Source organism: Xyrauchen texanus, chromosome 36 (assembly GCF_025860055.1).
Source record: "Xyrauchen texanus isolate HMW12.3.18 chromosome 36, RBS_HiC_50CHRs, whole genome shotgun sequence".
Classification (NCBI taxonomy): domain Eukaryota; kingdom Metazoa; phylum Chordata; class Actinopteri; order Cypriniformes; family Catostomidae; genus Xyrauchen; species Xyrauchen texanus.
This window is the reverse complement of record NC_068311.1, coordinates 16,851,667-16,870,950: the sequence shown is the minus strand read 5'-3', so window position 1 is coordinate 16,870,950 and position 19,284 is coordinate 16,851,667. Positions and strand designations below refer to the sequence as shown.

The 19,284-nt window shown below is 40.9% G+C and overlaps 1 protein-coding gene across 2 annotated transcripts in view; it reads left to right on the top strand.

The window, feature by feature from the left end:
- Window positions 1–19,284, top strand: part of sez6b (seizure related 6 homolog b) — a 310,189-nt gene that overhangs the window by 255,695 nt on the left and 35,210 nt on the right. For both annotated transcript variants that reach the window (XM_052107206.1, XM_052107207.1), the window contains exons 5-9: window positions 294–479; window positions 5,268–5,436; window positions 6,016–6,182; window positions 10,048–10,242; window positions 17,795–17,933. In XM_052107206.1, the coding sequence (XP_051963166.1) occupies window positions 294–479; window positions 5,268–5,436; window positions 6,016–6,182; window positions 10,048–10,242; window positions 17,795–17,933 (856 nt within the window). The remainder of the gene's footprint in view (window positions 1–293; window positions 480–5,267; window positions 5,437–6,015; window positions 6,183–10,047; window positions 10,243–17,794; window positions 17,934–19,284) is intronic.

Here is a 19,284-nt window from a genome sequence, read left to right as displayed (position 1 = left end):
CATGGAGTGAGGACATGAATTAGGGACAGACCCACAGAAACCAAATTAAACTGAGAGAAAGACAGATGGAGTTTGTTAAGATAATAAGTCTTCTTGAAATAAGTGAGAGTCGCCATAATGCAATATTCATAGACTCCTCGCAGACCAAAGTCTCAGAACAGATACCAGCTAATGATAGTTTTAGAACAGCTTCAGACATTTATTTAAACATTTCTGTTATGCAGAGCTGCAGTTTTAATTGAAAGAGTGTTTGCCTAATCTTTTATTCTTACTCTCTCTGCTCTCCATTACAGCCTTTGTGTTGAGCTGTAACTTCCCTGATAGACCAGCTTACGGGGATGTGTCTGTGACTAGCCTGCATGCAGGGGGTGAGGCCTATTTCTACTGCTTAAATGGATACCAGCTCCAGGGTCCCTCCACCCTGACGTGTCGCAATGCTACCACACCCTACTGGAATGGAAAGGTGCCCTGGTGTACTGGTGAGAATTCAAACACTCAATCATTCTGTTAGTATTCTGGGGCATATTGACTTAACAATTGTGCCACTTATGTGTTTTAATCACTAACACCCTGCGATCCAGTTTAAAGGGATAGTTTGCCCAAAGATGAAAATTCTCTCAGCATTTACTCACCCTCATGCCATCCCAGATGTGTCTGACTTTCTTCTGCTGAACACAAACAAAGATATTTAGAAGAATGTCTCAGCTCTGTAGGTCTATACAATGCAAGTGAATGGTGGCCAGAAATGTGAAGGTCCAAAAAGCAAAAGGCAGCATAAAAGTAATCCAGAAGTCATTTCAAGTGGTTAAAAACATTTGTTAAATCCAGAAGCAATATGATAGGTGTGAATTAGATACAGATAAATATTTTAATCCTGTTTTACTATAATGTGCACAAAAAAATGTGAATCGCCAAAAACAAAAGAAGAAGAAAGCTGGAAATTTACAGAAAAAAGCACTTAAATATTGATCTGTTTCTCACCCACACCTATCATATTAATTCTGAAGACATGGATTTAATCCCTGAGGTCATATGGATTCATTTTAAACTGCCTTTATGTGAGTTGCGGAGCTTTTATTCTATTAGGGGTTAGAGTTAGGGTTAGCGAATCAGTTGCTAAAACGATAGAAATGCATGCAAATAAATAAAAAGAATCAAATGCTATCAGCTGCCACAATTAATTCTTAACTCATTCCCTGTCTATTTTTAACCTGACTGTTATGAATTTGAGCTGTTAATGGCAACGAGTGCAGAGAGATTCCAGGTGACAGTAAACCTTGAAGTAGAGTGTAAATAAGATGTCACACTTACCGTATCAACATTTTGGCTTTGAGCTGGACTCTTAATCTTAGTTACTCCAGGGGGGTGTCCCTGTATTGAGTGCACTGTAACAAAAGCATCAGCTAAATTACATTAAATTGGCAGTTAATTACCAAATCTGCAGTGTTTGATCTCTGCCCTTAAGAAATTAAATTATTAAGCAGACCAGTATAGCACTAGAAAGCAGCACTGTTATCTTTAGACGTTCATGAAAATCTTCAGCCCTTCTCTGAGTGTATGAAATAGTAGCTAAAACTTTTAATGAACCTTCATTTCATTTGCATATGGAAGCGAGGTGTTTGGTTTTGCGACCAGTCTGTCTGCCAATCATAAACACAGCCTTCCTGGACTTGCTCAGTAGCAATTATCCTCCCTTTTTTCTGCTTCTTACAAGAAATATACACCCACAAGTCATCATGTCATTCAGACATATGCCAACTCTGCTTAGCACCTGATACTTTCCCAACAAAAACAAATCGCATTCCTGTGTAAATATTTTGTCGGCACATGGTTTATTTAACTTGACGGGGGAGATGCTCTCGGTGTGGTTGTTCCCACCTCCTTTTAAGTTAATTGGGGCTTGATCATTGATTTTGGCTGGAATGGTGATAACAGAAGTGTTTGTGCTACAAGGCAGTGCATTTTAACAACCATACCCCTTCAAGGTATCCCAGTGTGACAGCCTGATTGACAGGTCTGCCTCTTCTGCATAAATAAGGACTTTGTGTGCCTCGTTCTCGTCGAAGAGATGAATCCCTGAGCTGGAGAACTTTTCCTCTTGCATGACAAACAGAGAAACATCTACGATTCCAAACAAGGCTGAGCTCCCTGAAGGGGGGCTGTTTTGATGAAGGATCTCATGTAGTGGTTTGGAGGCACGGCTGTAGTGTGAATCGAGAGAAGGCTTAGTTAGCCTGCGGCTGCCAGACACAGTCTACGGAGCCTGGGGTTTCGCGCCCTCAGCACCGATTCAGAGTGAAATAGCATAAAGTGTTGTTTAAGAAGTGTGCCCTGCCATGCTGATACAAGGCTGGGCAAGACTGTCAGAGTCTGATTACTGATCAGTATGGGCAAGCTGCCAGAGAGCAGAGCTTTGGGTCCATTTTAATTAAGCACTGTCCGCCTGACTAACCTTCAGCCATTGAGCTCAGAAACTATCCGACTCTCCTTTCACTCTATTTTTACATTGCCTTTAACAAAGACCATGTACAATTGCTGTCCATCTCTGATTAAATCTTCTGTGTCGTGATCTAAAGCAGTGGTTCAGAGTTTGTCAGATCTGAGGTCTGTTTTTATATGGTTGCGAACAGCAGGGAATGACAATGGTAATTGCAAATTATAAAATGCAACTAACCGTATAATCCTGTATAGTTAGGATGGCAAAATAAATGGGCTAATCAACTTTTAAAAGGGAGGAGAAAATGCTTCCGATACCTTTTGTTGTTAAAGTAATAGTTCACCCAAAGATTAAAATTCTCTCATCATTTACTCATTCTTATGCCATCCCAGAAGTGTTTGATGTTCTTTCTCCATTCACTTGCATTGTATGGACCTACAGAGCTGAAATATTCTTCTAAAAATATAGTATGGAATGAGTAAATGATGAGAGAATTTTCATTTTCAGGTGAACTATTCCTTTAATGTTAAAGGCCATGCATCTAATTAAACAAAAATGTGTGTAAATTCATCTATCACTTGGTAGAAGCTAACTTTAAAAATTAGGCAGATGCCACCATGGACAGGTTGGGTGACATGTCTTCATTCTCGTAAACCATGTACAAAACAACACAAGGTAAAAAAAATGTGACCCACACTATGTTAATATACAGATTCACTTGCAACAAGGATAAATATGGTTTGTGCCAACCACAGTTTGTTTTGTCCTTTGAATTGTTGCATCTGCCAGCATGAAATCATTGTAATTCATGAGACATTTAGAAATAAAAATGGGCAATTTACCCATTTATTCATGGCATTTATATATTAATAAATGAATCAAGTAATACTGGGATCATCCTACAATTCGGTGCTTTTTAATTTTACCTTATTACAATTTTAATAGGCTTTAATAGACTATTTATAATGTTACACACTTGGAGTTATTTGAAGTGTGTGAATCTTCTGTTTTATTTATGTTTTACTTTGTTTTGTGACATCAAGTGTGTCCACTCTTTTGGGGAAGATATTGGGAAAATAATGTAATTTTAAAATATCAATATATTGCTATTATATTGCTAACTGCCCAATTAACTGTATGGACATCTGAAGTTTATAAGTCATTTAGCTTGACCTTTAAGACTTATAAAATCTTTAACATGTTCCTTTAATTAAGAAATATGAATATACTTATGAAAGTATGTTTTATTTTTCAGATTTTCAAAGCCGAAAAGACAATGAATTGTAGGAACGACTCATTAATAATATTCAATGTTTGTTTTGAACCCTTTAAGCTCTGATGGCGTTTTTAAAGATCTCCTGTTTCAGTGGCATACACAAAATTAAAGGCTTATAACTCAACAAAAATAAGCAAGGAGTGTTTGGTATAATTTTAAAGATAACTTTTCATTTTTTTACTCATTTAAATTATGATAAATTATGAGACTCTCAGCCTAAGAAACTGCTGAAAAATCACAAAAACACAAACCAAAATTTTTTTTCTTATTTTTCTGATATGACATTTACCTCAGGTTGTAAATAAGGTGACTCTGGAAAGCTGCTTTTTTCCCCCCTCAGTTATGTCACCTGTAACTGAGTAAAATTGTGTGATGATACAACAAATTTATCAAATGATATAGCATGACAAAAAAAATTTCCTTGTGTCCAAAAATATGTCAAAGTGTCCAAAAGCCTCTCCAAACAAATAAAACATAACAATCGCACATAACAACTACAGTAATTGCACATGCAAATACAACAATGACTAAAGGTTTGCATAGCATGCAGACATGATTTAAGTAATGAGATTTCACAGAATGAGTTTAATTCTGTGCGAATTGAGTCATCATTGAGTCTGGGTCATGTACTTGGCGCCATCTCCTGGTAGCCATATGTAATTACAGTGATTGATCACATGACTCTCTTCCCAAATATAGAGGACTGTCACCACTGGTTGGAGCAATCTGAACCCAATCCGATTGGTTTAGCATTCCATGATGATACAGCATTTCCAATGACGTCACCAGATGCTGTGTGCACGTTGTACTTTTATGGGTTATCTAATGATCTACATCCAATTACTTTGTGTGTGTGAGCTCATTTTAAAGATAATCCCCTCCACTAAGTAATGGTATGTGATATTTTATATTAATTTGAGTGAAGTTATAAGCAAAAGCTATAAGTTATAAGTGTTCAGTTTTGGTCATAAAGCCTACATGCTTTGTAAAGTAGAGCTTCTAAGCTTTAAAAGAAACTATTTTGTGTTGGTAAAGACGATAGTTATTAACATTTGGATTTTTTTCTCAAGGGCCCGCCGACAGGTCGAGTCACCCTGACCTGAAGATGTTTGTTTAATTTTGGAAGATAAACAATTTTGGTTCTGTGTTAGGGCACAAGTTGATGTAAAATCTGGTTCCTAAAGTAAAACCAGTTGAAAACCACTGGTCTAAACATTCTTATAACCTATAAAGCAAAAAAAAAAAAATAATTATTAATTAAGAACCATTAAACTATAGGTTTTTATACTCCATAATACTATCTGACAGTCTCTTTGACATGTTTTCCACTGGAAAAAACATTTCACCTTCACTTATTAGGTCTCCTTTCTATTAATGTTACATTACTGTTCTATGAAAGAGGCCTAGTCACTTGTCACACAGTCTCTAGGGTTCTGCACTGTGAAAGAGTTTTGTTATCAAATGTTCAAATTCACTATGAGGGCTTACTTGACCTCTAACTCTATTTTTTTCTTCTCAATGTCATCTGTCTCCTTCCATTTCTACTTGGCACAGTGGCCTGCGGTGGAATGATGAAGAATGCAACTCTTGGTCGCATTGTGTCCCCTGGTTTCCCTGGGAACTACAGCAACAACCTGACCTGCCACTGGGTGCTGAAGGCCCCTGAGGGTCAACGGCTCCATGTACACTTTGAAAAAGTGGCCCTTGCAGAAGACGATGACAGGTCTGTGCCTGTCAACTCACTCGATACTCTGCTGTTAAACTCTGTCAGCCACTTTACATTTATACACTAATTAGTCATCAGATGTTCAAAGAGAGACTGTTGGAGAAGCTCAGAGTGTCTCTTCACAGTGCAGTCACACTCCAAATGTGGCGCTGCTCTTCAGGGCTTTATCTACTATGGCGAGAGCAAGGCATGATAGGAACAGCTGTGAGCGTGCAAACGAAAGTGGATGAAAGTTTCTGAGATCAGACTCTTGCTCCTCTTTAAAATAATTTAGAATAATCAAATCCCCCCGTGCGAGTGCGTAGAGAGCGATTAGAGCCCACTCCGGAGCCCCAGGAGGGGGATTAAGTTATTTTTATTAGCGGTATCTGCTTTTTCTTCAGGCTTTGCTAACAAATGGACTTTTAACGAGGTCACTTGGTGCTCAGCTATTCAAAATCCTATCAGACAATTATTATACAAACTGCCAAAACACAGTTCTAGAAATCGCAGGAACGAACATAATCTACTCTTGAACAGATACTCATTTTAGTGGAATAACAAAACTAAATCCTAATGTTCTGTTTTTGTTTATAGGTTTATGATCAAAAATGGTAACCACATCGACACGGCAATTCTTTATGACTCATATGAGGTGGAATACCTGCCGAACGAGGGAATCGTCAGTTCTTCCAGACATCTCTTTGTGGAGTTTACAACGGATGGCTTCGGCACCAACACAGGCGTAGCCATCAGATATGAAGGTACAGACCGACAGCACAGGTGCAGATAATGAGATGTCCGCCATGGTTCAATGCACAGGTCCTTGCTGTTGTGTTCACATCTGCACAGGCCAGCATGTAGCAAGTGAACTAGCAATACTCTGTGGTGATTCTGTGCAGGAAGCTGATTGGTTGATTGTCACAGCAGGGGGTACCCAATTCATAATCACTTTAGAGTCTCCTCATGGCAATCTGCTCTCTCCTTATCAAAGGCCTTGGTATATTAACACCCATCTCGTGTGAATCTCGTGTTCTGATTCTAATTCTGATCTCCTGTGACCACTTGTGATTGGATTTCGAGGGGTGGGTCTCTTATTTTGTGACTACATACATCATTCTTTATCAGTGCGTTACAGCATGTTTATAAAGTGCAAAAAGGTAAATATTTAAAAACAAAATTGTTTCCAATAACAGAATTCTCATTTATTTTAGAGAAGTACTTGTATTAACTGAGCTTCAGATGTGCTTCACATTATCTGTGTCTCTGCATGTTGATAATAGGTACACTAAAGAGGTTCTGTAAAGTTTTGTGCTTATACTGTAAGTACTGTATGTATGCACTTTTTATTTTTTTTCAATTGGCTAGTTATTTTATTTTAAAGCTAATCATAACTGGCAAAGTTTAAAACCCTTGTTTTAGTGCTTTGTTGTGAACTATCTCTTTAATATCAGGTGCAAACAGGGTCAAAGGGTCACAAGACATAGATATCACATAATTTACAGGCCACCAACTCTCTTCCATCCTTTCTCTTAGCCAGAACATACATGGTGATGTTTACAGAGTTCAAAAATTTTTGAACACATGTCCTTTACAGAGCCTCAGGGTTCTGATGGAGACAAAGAGTGGACCTTCCGGCACATTGCCCTTGTTGCTTCAGGTTCACACCAAAGATCCTTTCTCCCCTCTGCCTCGCTAAACACTCTTCATGCCTGAAATTCGATTTATTCAGATTAAATGAAATGGAAATCGAGTGAACTGGGCAAATGCAACCCGACAAGGTCATTAAAATGAGTTTTAAATGGAAACACAGAGCAATTCTTTTTTGTACAGAAATTGTATTCCTATCCCCCTGACAGGTCAGTCGAATGTGTGCAGTTATATTTGTTCACAGGGATGTCATACACACCTCTGGGCCCCGTAGTCATTATCCAGCAAGATCAATCTAATCTCATTTGCCAAGGCAAAATCCGATTACACTATCTACAATATAATGTGCCTTTGCAGCAACCTGTAACAATACAGCTTGTCCTCTCAGGCTCTTGATACCTAGCTAAATTTCACACCAGACAGAGTTCTCAGGATTTAATACTCTCACTGATTGAAGTTCTGTTCTCTTTTTTTTTTTTTTTTTTTGTGCCATCATAAACTAAATTGATTTGTTTTTATCAATTTTAGTAGACTAATGAATGTGTTGCTCTGAAACTGTAGAGATCTGAGACTTAAAAAAATTGGATTGGGGTTTACTTAAAAAAACCTAGAAAATGATTTCTACCAGAAATCAAATAATAAATTTAACAGACCATATTTTCAAGTAAATACCACAAACAATTCTTGGTTCTCAAGTGAAATTGACTTTACAATACTCTGTTTCAAGTTAATTTTACTTAATCTTTGTTGTACATTTTACTCTTTCAATGCTTTTCTAACATACTTAGTCTTACAGTACATAACACACACAAGCCTTCCACAGAGAAGCTTAATGCATGCTATGCACTCTATTTGACAACATTTTCTTGCATTACTGCCAACAGAAACAAGATTCAGGGTTGCGCAAGTAGACCTCAACACTTGGTGCATAAAACACAATGATTGTAACAGAAAACAGATAATTTTTTTCATCTTGAATAGGTAATTTTGCCATCAGACTAAACAAACCAAGAAATCCTCAAACATAACAAAATCAACAATAAAAACATTGTAATTAAACTTGCAAACAGAGAAATCATGCAAGCTCATTAATTATTCAAGCCCAGTGCATGCTGGGAACACCAGCTTTGAAAAGTTAAGTAAAATGTACTTATTTTGTACTTAATGTACCTGTGAAATTTACACAAATTTGCAAATTAATATGACAAGTTTTCTACTTTAGGACTGATACATGGTGATGCATTGTAAAAATAACAAACAAACATAAATAATATTTACTTATTAGATAGAGCATTCATTTTTTCATATTTGAATTGAGTACAAATGTAGAATGTACTTAATATTTTCAAGTTCATGCATAAACTAATTATTCAATATGGAAAGTACTTAAACTTATCTGCTATACTTCAATACAAAATAATTATTTTACAAAATACAGTACTTGTTCACTTCTCAAAAAGGTATTTTGGTAAACTATGGGATCATATGCATTTGTGTAAAGATTGTATATGAACATGCTGAAATAGATGCTATTCAAGGTAGTTTATAAATTTCATAATTTGTGGTGTTTGCTAAGCCAAGCATCACTTTTTATGTTGTTCACCTAGGCTGACGCTAAACTTCCCACAACTTTGGGACAGATGCAATTTTTGAATAGATTATAAAAAATTCTTTTCACACGATAAATACTGAAATGGTTTTTGTTTAAATTATCATGTTTTAAACATATAATTTTATTTGTTTTTTTTTAATGGATTTTCATAGTTTAATATTGGAAGCCTAGCTCTGGGACAAGGCTAAAACAGTCAAATCTATACATAAAAGGCATTTGAAAAGTATCAAATATAAATCATGAAGGCCAAATCAGTTTAAATGTGAATAACAAAAATAAAAAAGTTGAAGAAATACACCCAGATTCACCCTTGCAAACACCCAAAATACCCTAGCATTGTGGCAGTGACTTTTGCACAAGCAAGCAGCACTCACATTTTCTTAAGTAAATGTAAAAATCTTTGAACTTTGAATTACAGTATGTAGTCAGTATATACCAATCACTGAGGCTTCGCTCATGACAATAACCTAAAATTTGTATTCCACATTAAATTACGGGCTATTTGGAACTCATATCTCCATTTCAATCTTACTTTAATGTCAAAGACATTTTCAAAAATGATTGATACTTTGGTTATATGGGAGCATGATTAAAATGGCTCAATTCTATTTCTTTTAGAGGCGCTAGCTTGGTGAGGCCAGTGCTGAATAATGCATGTGTCTGGGGAAATGGGTGAGGTGGAAATGGTTTGCTGTAATTGGCAGAATCGCCTGTGTTTATTAAACAGAGAGCAAAGCAGAATGTAAAGCTGAATGTGGGTAGCATAATCTAGTGCATGCTTGAATGAGGCCGGACCCAATGGGATATCAAAGCCAGTGTATACCCATAGTCTGAACATTCTCATCTTAAGTCCCCTCCTCTTCCCTCTAATCTCTATTCTATATTCTCAGACAAGCACAACAACCAATAACGGTGCAGCCAGCCATGTCACTTTGTTGTTTTCCTCCGTAGGTTTTTTCATTCACATTTATTTACATTGTCGGCCCATCTCTCTTCCTTTACGCCTGTAAGTGGCCTTGCAAGCCTGGCTAAGGTTGATTAACTAACAATCTCCTTCCAAGGGCAACCCGAAACCTTGGATTTGCTTCCAGGAGGATTATGATAGGTGGAAATGTAAAGCACTGCATGCAGCTAACCACATTCATGAGACAAATTGCTTTAGACTGCTGCCTTGAAACGCTTTTAAATTTGGAATCTGTGCCATCCTCTGAGTTTCAGAAAAATTGTTATGCGGAACGCTCATTGGCTAAGCCGAGTGGACTGGTTGCCTGTGTGCTTTATGAAATCAGATGCTTAGAGATAGTATTTGGACTGTGATGTGCATCTCAGAGCAGGTGATTTATGGTGTTGTCCATTTGTCCTATCAGCTTTTGCGGCAGGGCATTGCTACGAGCCATTCGTCAAGTACGGCAACTTCACCACCACTGACAGCACTTACGCTGTGGGCACGGTTGTGGAGTTCACCTGCGACCCCGGCTACACCCTGGAGCAGGGCTCCGTCATCATCGAGTGCATGGATCCCAGCAACCCTCAATGGAATGAGACTGAGCCTGCCTGCAGAGGTGTGTGTGTGTGTTTGCATATGAGTGTGTACACTCTAGGGTGAATTCACTTAACAGTTGCAGCACTTTTGTACACAGTATTTCATCGTATTCACTAACCACCCAAAATTTAGTTTAACTTGTCGCTAAATGCACTGAAATAGCACTTCACTGTATTTTGATTAAAGGGATGTTCCTGGTTCAATACAAGTAAAGCTTAATCGACAGTATTTGGCATAACGTTGATCACCACAAGCAAAAGTTGTGACTCTTCAAAAGCAAACATCGCTGTTACAGTAAGGCACTTAAAATGGAAGTGAATGGTGCCAGAACATAAATGTTAAAATACACACTGTTTCAAAAGTATAGCCACAAGATGTAAACATTATATGTGTTAACATGATTTTAGTGTGATACATTTTAGGGATTTATCAACAGTAAGGCATTTGGTAAATAACAGGTTTGGCACTGCCTCGTCATGACAGTGAAGTTACACTTTACACAGATTAGGAATGTAGTTGATCTTATTATACCAAACTCATGTTAACACATGTTTATTAGGCTTGGGATAGATGCCTTTTTCACACATTGATAATCTAAAGATTTTCCAGATGATTATCGATATATCTCAGGATTTTTTCAGATATAAATTTGTAATGTATAAATTTGTGATGGCAGGGTAAATTAAAGGGGATTGCACACCGGACGCATCAGGTGGACAACATGGCGCATTTTAAAATTTGAAACAATTATTTTCTGCGAATGTGCACACACACCGGCAACTCTCAGCGTCAAACTTCTGCAGTGTCACGGAGTGCAACTCGCATAGTTTTCTATTAAATCTGACCCAAATAATTTTCAAAGGACAAATATTTTTCACTCTAGACATCGCTGGATGATATATAGCCTATACAATGCACACAATGTATTTTAAGTTACAAGTATGTCATTTTGTAGTTTTACAAAGACCTAGTCAAGGCTACATACAGAGAAATTGCATTTTACATGTCACCATTTCTAATCGTTCAGTTTGCACAGTTACACCGGTTTCATACACTAAACTAAAGACTCATCAACATCACTTTGGTCATTCTTGAATAAGTACAAAAACCTTTTTAACTTTGAACTGCATCAGCTCATCGTGTGTGTGTGTGTGTGTGTGTGTGTGTGTGTGTGTGTGTGTGTGTGTGTGTGTGTGTGTGTGTGTGTGTGCACATGTTTATATTACATTGTGGGGACCAAATGTCCCTACAAGGATAGTAACCCCCATTCCCTGATGTAGGGAACGAGATGTTGTGTCGGTGAAGTGACATTGGGGTCTCTCTTGAGAGCCTCAGTTGCCTCTGTGCTTTGAGAAAAGGCCAATGAGAATTGTGAACAGAATTTGCATGTCCCTCCCCCAGACATACGGGTATAAAAGGAGGGAATACGTTTAGTCAGGTTTTGCACCGAGGAGCCGAGAATAAGGATCGGAATAAGGAATGTTGTGTCGGTGAAGTGACACTAGGGTTCCCTATCCAATAACGCCACCACACTGGACCGTGTTACCTGAACTGCTGATGCGGGTGCAAGCAAGCTGTTGCATGCCAAAGGAGCAGCCCACGCCAGGCTGCATGTAACCTTTCCCAACGCCCCATAAAAACGTCATACACATTTTAGTTTCCAGCCTCCCTCTTTCTCTTGAGGGGGGTAACAAAACGATGTGTCAAGCATGGGAGCAGGCCGTGTCAGCCGCGTTTTTTCTCTCTCTCTATGTTCACCATAGGGCTGTTAGAAGCAGCTGGGGCCATCTAACGCTATAACACGCATTGGGGAAGGTGACCTGATTGTGCATTTATGCAGGTCTTCTGATCAGGAAGACCACCAGCTGCGAACAGACGCCATCCTAGGGCGTGGAGCTGCCTGGTAGAGGGAGCTCTGGCTTTTTAGATTGTGCCTACGACAGCAGGTGGTAGGACACTTTAGATCTTCCGCGACCTGTCCACGGGCCAGACGTGGAGATTCCAGAGGTCTGGGCATGGATTCCAGAGGGTGCCCCTTCCCTAAGAAAGGAGGTCCTTCCTCAGAGAAATGTGCCAAGGAGGTGCTGTCACGAGGAACGTAAGGTCCGAGAACCAAGTCTGAGTGGGCCAATAAGGGGCCACTATGAGGACCTGTTCTTCATCCTCCCTGACCTTGCACAGCACCTGTGCAAGTAGGCTCACTGGGGGAAATGTGTATTTACACAGCCCCTGGGCAGCCCTCCTCCGACAAGGAGTACCAGAGTGGGAAGTGGGAGGTCTCTTTGGAAGCGAACATGTCTGCCTGTGCTTTGCCAAATTGTTCCCAAATCAGCTCGACGACCTGGGGGTGGAGACTCCACTCTCCGCTAAGCGTGGCCTGTAGTGACAGCGCGTCCGCTGTCGTGTTGAGGCTGCCCGGGATATGAGTGGCACTTAGTGGGGCAAGGGCTGCCTCTGCGACCTTTGTGATGATGTGAGGGGACAAGGACAAGCCAAAGTGGAGGACCTTGTACCCTCAAACGCGAACCACAGGAAGGGTTTGTGTCGGGGCAAAATCAAGACGTGGATGTACGCGTCCTTCAGGTCTACCACTGCGAAGCAATCTTGATGCCGAACGCATGTTAGGATATGTCTCTGCGTGAACATCTTCAATGGGAGTCTGTGTAAGGCCCGGTTGAGAACTCGCAGGTCCAAGATTGGCCGCAACCCACCTCTTTTCTTAGGTACGATGAAGTAAGGGCTGCAGAAACTATTCTTCATCTTGGCTGGAGGGACAGGATCTATCGCGCCCTTCTGTAACAGGGTTGCGATGTCCGCCCGCAGGGTGTTGATGTTCTCGTCATGCACCAAAGTGAAACGGATGCCGTTAAAGCGGGGCGGGCGCCTGTTTAACTGAATTGTGTAGCCGAATCAGACAGTCCTGGCCAGCCAGCGCGACTGGTTGGAAATCCAAAGCCACGTGTCTAAGTACCGTGAGAGGGGCACTAAGGGGAAGATCATTTTTGATGTACCTGGTGGGGCTTCGCAGTGGTGGGGAGCAGGCAGTTGCGTCGGGAGGCAGAGTCGTGTCCCGGAGCGACTATGCTGAGAAAAGACTCAAAGCACTTGCTCCGTGTACCCGGCAGGGAGCAGGTTGGTGATGGAGGAGGAGGTCCTGTGGAGACGTCCTCTGGACTCGTCAGAACCAGCTGGCTGGGGGTCTGCGTCCAATATGCCGCTTATTCTTTGACTGTACTGTAACTGTTTGGTGCCGGGCCACCATGAGAACAGCATGTGTGTGCACCGGCAAGGTGACTCTAGGAATAGGAATGCTCTTTGATTGAAAATGTGGGTACCGCAGCCCAAGAGGTGTGCGGCAAAGAAAAAGATGGAAACAAAGGATTCTCCACCCGGCCCTCCACCTGGGGATGGAGTGGTCTGTCTACCAGCCCCAGGCAAGTATCTCGTTCCTCGGGTCGTACGCCTCAGGAACATTTGGGAGCCTTGTGGGTCCTCGATAAGGTTCGGGAGTCGGGGGTCGTCAGTCTCCTGCGGGGTGCTCTATGCGGGGGCTGAGAGCTGGGCCCGGGTTGAGGCGGAGCTGCTGTTGCCTTGCAGCCGCAAGGGGACGCCCTTGACGAGCAGACGGGGGTCGGCTTGAGTTGGAACGGTGCTGAGGCATGATATGCGGTGTCGCATATTCAGACGGTGCCGCTGAATAGGCCGAGCTGGGAGATGGCTGCATTGAGAAAGCATGCTTTGTCGGTGTCACGCATCTCAAAAAGTTTCAGCCACAGATGTCGTTCCTGGACCACGAAGGTGGCTATCGCCTGTCCGAGTGCCCGTGCCTTGAGCTTCGTGACCTGGAGGGCAAGGTTAGTTGCTGAGCGCAGCTCCTGCAGCATGTCTGGATCAGGACTACCCAAGTGCAGATCTTTTAGCACCTTGGCCTGGTGAACTTGCAGGAGAGCCATGGAATGCAGGGTGGAGGCGGCCTGTCCAGTGGTACCGTAGGCTTTCGCCATCAGGTACGATGTCGTTCTGCAGGCCTTGGAGGGGAGTGTCGGACGATCCCACCAGATGGCCACGTTCTGTGGGCACAGGTGCATCGCAACTGCTTTGTCCACCAGGGGGACCTCCGTGTACCCGTGGGCCACCCCACCGTTGAGGGTAGTGAGAGCGGACGAGCGAGGAGATCCGATTCGGGCAGTAAAAGTTGCCCTCCAAGACTTCGTCAGCTCGTCATGCACTTCCGTCATGGCTGTGAGCAGCGCCCTGACCCGAGGAATCAAACTTCTAGCCTCGAGGGTTGAGGGGAGGACAGTCCAGCCCCACGCTCACGGCAGCCCGGGCAAGCATGTTGGCCATCTGCGCATCGGCCTCAAACTGGACGGGCCAACCCGAAGGTGGCAGCCCAGTCGAGTCCTCCGCGTCAGACGCAGTGGCCCGGGGGGTCCGAAGGAGAAAACAGACTGGCCAGTCTCATCTCGGATCCGGACGGAAGCAAACGAACATGCTGGTTGGCGGGTTGTTCGTGGTGCCTGCTGAACTCCCCAAATCGCCTCAATCATCAGCCGGGTCCACCTCCATCCCGTGGGAGGAAGGTGCAATGCAGGGGGCGGCTGGAGTGGCGTTTCCTTTCAGAAAGGAAAGCCACGATAACTTGCCTTGGTCAAGTTCTTGCAGTGAGATCAAGAACCATCCACAAATGCTGCCTTGGTGTGATAGCGACCCAGAGACACGAGGCAGTGCCTATGACCATCAGAGGCGGAGAGATATCTGCCGCATCCAGGAACTACACACAGGCGGAAAGGCATCTTCAAAAAGACGCGTCTTTAAAAAGACATTCAACACCAAATGTGTTACTTATTTCTCTACAAATGTGTAAGAGAAAATTATACACTTTTAGAGGATTTATGCTCTTTTAGAAGTGCTGTTGAGGCGCCCAGGGGCGTAGACTGCTTGGCCGCACAGAGAAGAGAAAGCTGCTGGTAACACGCCGGAAGGTCCAACAGCAAAATTTCTGTAGAGGTGAGTGGAACAGTCATGAACACCAGCTTGCTGGACACACAACTGCTCAGCTTCGAAGAAAAAAATCTGACTAAACAGATGCACGATTCCCTCCTTTTATACATGTATGTCTGGGGGAGGGACATGCAAATTCTGTTTGCCAATTCTCATAGGCCTTTTCTCAAAGCTCAGAGGCAACTGAGGCTCTCAAGAGAGACCCCTAGTGTCACTTCACCAACACAACGTCAAGTGAGTGACAGAAGGGGAACCTGAGATCACCTGCCTTGTGGGGCCAAGCCAGCGGAACCCACGAGGGAAATGGCTTAGTAAACATACTAAACAATTATATATTTTTTAAATATAAATATGCAAAAAGGTTTCTGTGAGGGTTAGGTTAAGGGGTAGGTTTAGGGAATAGAAATTATCACTAGATCTGTATAAAATCCATAAAATGCATGGAGGTCTATGGAGAGTCCCCACAATGAGATAAAAACAAGTTTGTGTGTGTGTGTGTGTGTGTGTGTGTGTGTGTGTGTGTGTGTGTGTGTGTGTGTGTGTGTGTATTTATCACTTTGTGGGGACCAATGTCCCCATAAGGATAGTAAAACCCGAACTTTTTGACCTTGTGGGGACATTTTGTCGGTCCCCATGAGGAAAACAGCTTATAAATCATACTAAATTATGTTTTTTGAAAATTTAAAAATGCAGAAAGTTTTCTGTGAAGGTTAGGTTTAGGGGTAGGGTTAGGTTTAGGGGATAGAATATAAAGTTTGTACAGTATAAAAACCATTATGTCTATGGAAAGTCCCCATAAAACATGGAAACACTACGTGTGTGTGTGTGTGTGTGTGTGTGTGTGTGTGTGTGTGTGTGTGTGTGTGTGTGTGTGTGTGCGTGCGTGCGTGCGTGCGTGCGTGCGTGCGTGTGTGTGTGTGTGTGTGTGTCCGGACCGGTTTCAGTCAATTTTCATCAGCTTGTTGTAGTCTCCCAACACATTTACGCCAGTCTGTTAAACAGGCCAACTGAGTAAATTGGAATGCACGTAAATTAGATTTCAATTTCAATTTCAATGTTGGATTATTTTAATGTATCGATGCTTCAAAAATATATAGATAAAATATGTGCAGATCAATAATCAATATATCAATATTTTATGACATTCCTAGTGTTTATGTCTATACTTTTGTAAAGTTTATGAGACAAATAGTTTTGTGGTAATCAACACTTATGCCACTAATTAACTGTTATTCCTCTATTGCATTTCTCTAACTACTATTAAGTTATTGTCATTCTTTTCAGCTCAAACACTCTTCCTTTCTAGGTTAATTATTTTTTTATATATATTCATTATTTATCTGGAGTCTCTTTTTACCTGGAGCATTAATATTGCGCTATTACCACCTGTGTAAAGAAATAATGTTTACGTAAAAGAGAATTTTGCATTTCTATTGATTATGTCTGCTGTAATTTTTTAAATGATGATCAATTGAGTGAGAGGATGTTAGAACCAATCAAATATCAAGATGCGCCGTACAGTGTAGTGTACTTTTGTCAATTTAATGAGCCGATCCAGGTAGCAGATTGCTGTAATCTCCTGCATCCTCCACAATTTAACACTCAGAACCAACCCACAAGACCTGGAATTACACCGTGTAGGTTTTATTCAGCACTAATTTTGTGGGTGTGTTTGCACCTTTACTTCATTTGCATAATTCATGTGCTGCTTAAACATCGCAGACAGCACAATCAAATAAACAGTTCTATCAGCGGGTGCAATTCTGTCTTAGTGAATTCCCCCCTTTCATGTTTTCATATGAGGATAGGCTATATACAGTATGAAGGTTTATGTGCTTATATTCGTTTATGTGTATGTGTGGATGATGTCACCAGGTTTGAATATAACCCAGTGAACATTTCACTGTATTACTCAGCTGCTGAAGAGCTATTCAGGTGGCATGTACAGATAAAGAATATGCACACCATATCCTTTTAGTGCCTTTTTTTATGTAATCCACTACATCCTATGTCACCTGGATGGGTTTCAGACACTCTTAGCCACAGTCACGTGCCTACAGCAGCACTAAAAGCATTAAGGCTGGAACCAGGAGCCTAAGAATTTGAGAGAATACCTCACTCATAAAGCACTGATTCCACCAACACACACACAGTGGCATCTTATCTGACCCGGTGCTCAAGTACATTACTCCAGCTTTACAAAATAGTTTGGATAGCACAATTGCAGGGTCAAGACAACATCTTTGCCATTTGAAAATGTGCTTAAAACAAGCTAAGCCAGTGTACTGATGTGAAAGGAAAGCAGAAAGACAAATTGTTTATTAAGATGGGGAAAATGTCCACTCTGAGACCTATTGGACTTACCTATGTTACAAATTGCAACACAAATTATTTTTTTCTGTATAAAAGTGTTCTTTTTAACCATTGTGATACATCTTGCTGTTTTTCTGTGTGTAGCGCAATAAGCGTCACATTTTTAAGATACATTAATATATATATATATATTTGTGCATGTATGTGCTTCTTTATTATATTACCTCATCTGTCTCACTGTGGTTGGATTGCAGCTGTATGCAGTGGAGAGATCACCGATTCAGCTGGGGTGGTGTTGGCCCCAAATTGGCCTGAGGCCTATGATAAAGGCCAGGACTGCATCTGGGGGATTCATGTGGAAGAAGACAAGAGGATCATGCTAGACATCCAAGTGTATGTACAAGTGAACAACCATTGCTGAGGGTAATGGATTTCATGTAATCTGTATTACGTTATTATATTACAAAAGCAAATACTTGTAATTAGATTAAATTTAGGGCTGTCAATCGATTAACATTTTTTATCAAATTAATTAAATGGTGTGCCAATTAATTAATCGCGATTAATCACATATACAAATATTTGCTGAGAAAGCCCCTCATATAACAGTACCTCAATATATAATGATTATATTTATATCAATATATAATTATCTTTAAATATTAAAAAATTGTCAATCAGTTGGAGATTTATTATGAGGGCTTGTTTAAGGGCCCGTCAATTTACACCTATGTCAGACGTTTCGGGTGCGTTGTGTCATAAACATAAAATGTTTAGGTCACTGTGTAAAGTTAAATATAGTTTAATACTCAATCTTTAAACACATCTTGAGATCCCTTAGATCGCATTTGCACTTGTTCGAGTGTTTTGAACACAAGAACGTAACGTATGTTTGTTGTTCTGCCTACTGACGTGTTTTCTTCACTGTATAAACTGCGTGTTGCTCATATAGCTGTAATTTCACTTACTGCCCTCTGGAGTAAACAGGTGGTACTACAAGCTTGCATTTCTCAGGAATCTTCCTTATTATGGTCCGTGGGCATGCGATTAATTGCGTAAATTTTTTTTCTGTGTTATTTTTTGTAAAATGAATCGCACTAAATTAACGCTTTAAATCGACAGCCCTAATTAAATTACATTTGAAAGTACTCATAATCAGATTACAGTTACTTATTTAAGGATTAAATGATTACATATGAATCAGGCAAAGACAGCAATTTGTTCATAATTTACTGATCCTTCTCAATGTTCTTTTTAAACATGTCATTTCTTTTATTCTAAATCAGCCTATATCTTATACCTTAAGTGCACTGGAAGTTGCTTTGGATGACATTTCCCATGTAAAATGTAAAATTACCTGAACGAGTTAATATTCCCCAAACATCCTCCAGTAAGTCCTCTCCACAGTTTGTTGGTGACCCTGGCTGAGCTTCTAATGTAACATTCCAAGAGAGTAACTGATACATCTTCTGCATCCAGTGTGGATCAAATCTACTGCGGGTTAATCAAAACCTTTCCGTACCCTCCCTGTTCAGCCATTAGACTGGGGCCAACATTCTGCTGTCAGGGTTTGTCTTTGATGTGGCTGAGATTGCACCACAGTTACAAATTCTGCTATTTTGCATCATCTGCTCCCCACTGACCGATATGACTCCATTCCGCTCACACCAGCCAAATGAAACACCCGTCATGTTGCCCTGGGCATTTTCTTGAACTAAAGTGGCCTAGAACTCCAAAACCTCAA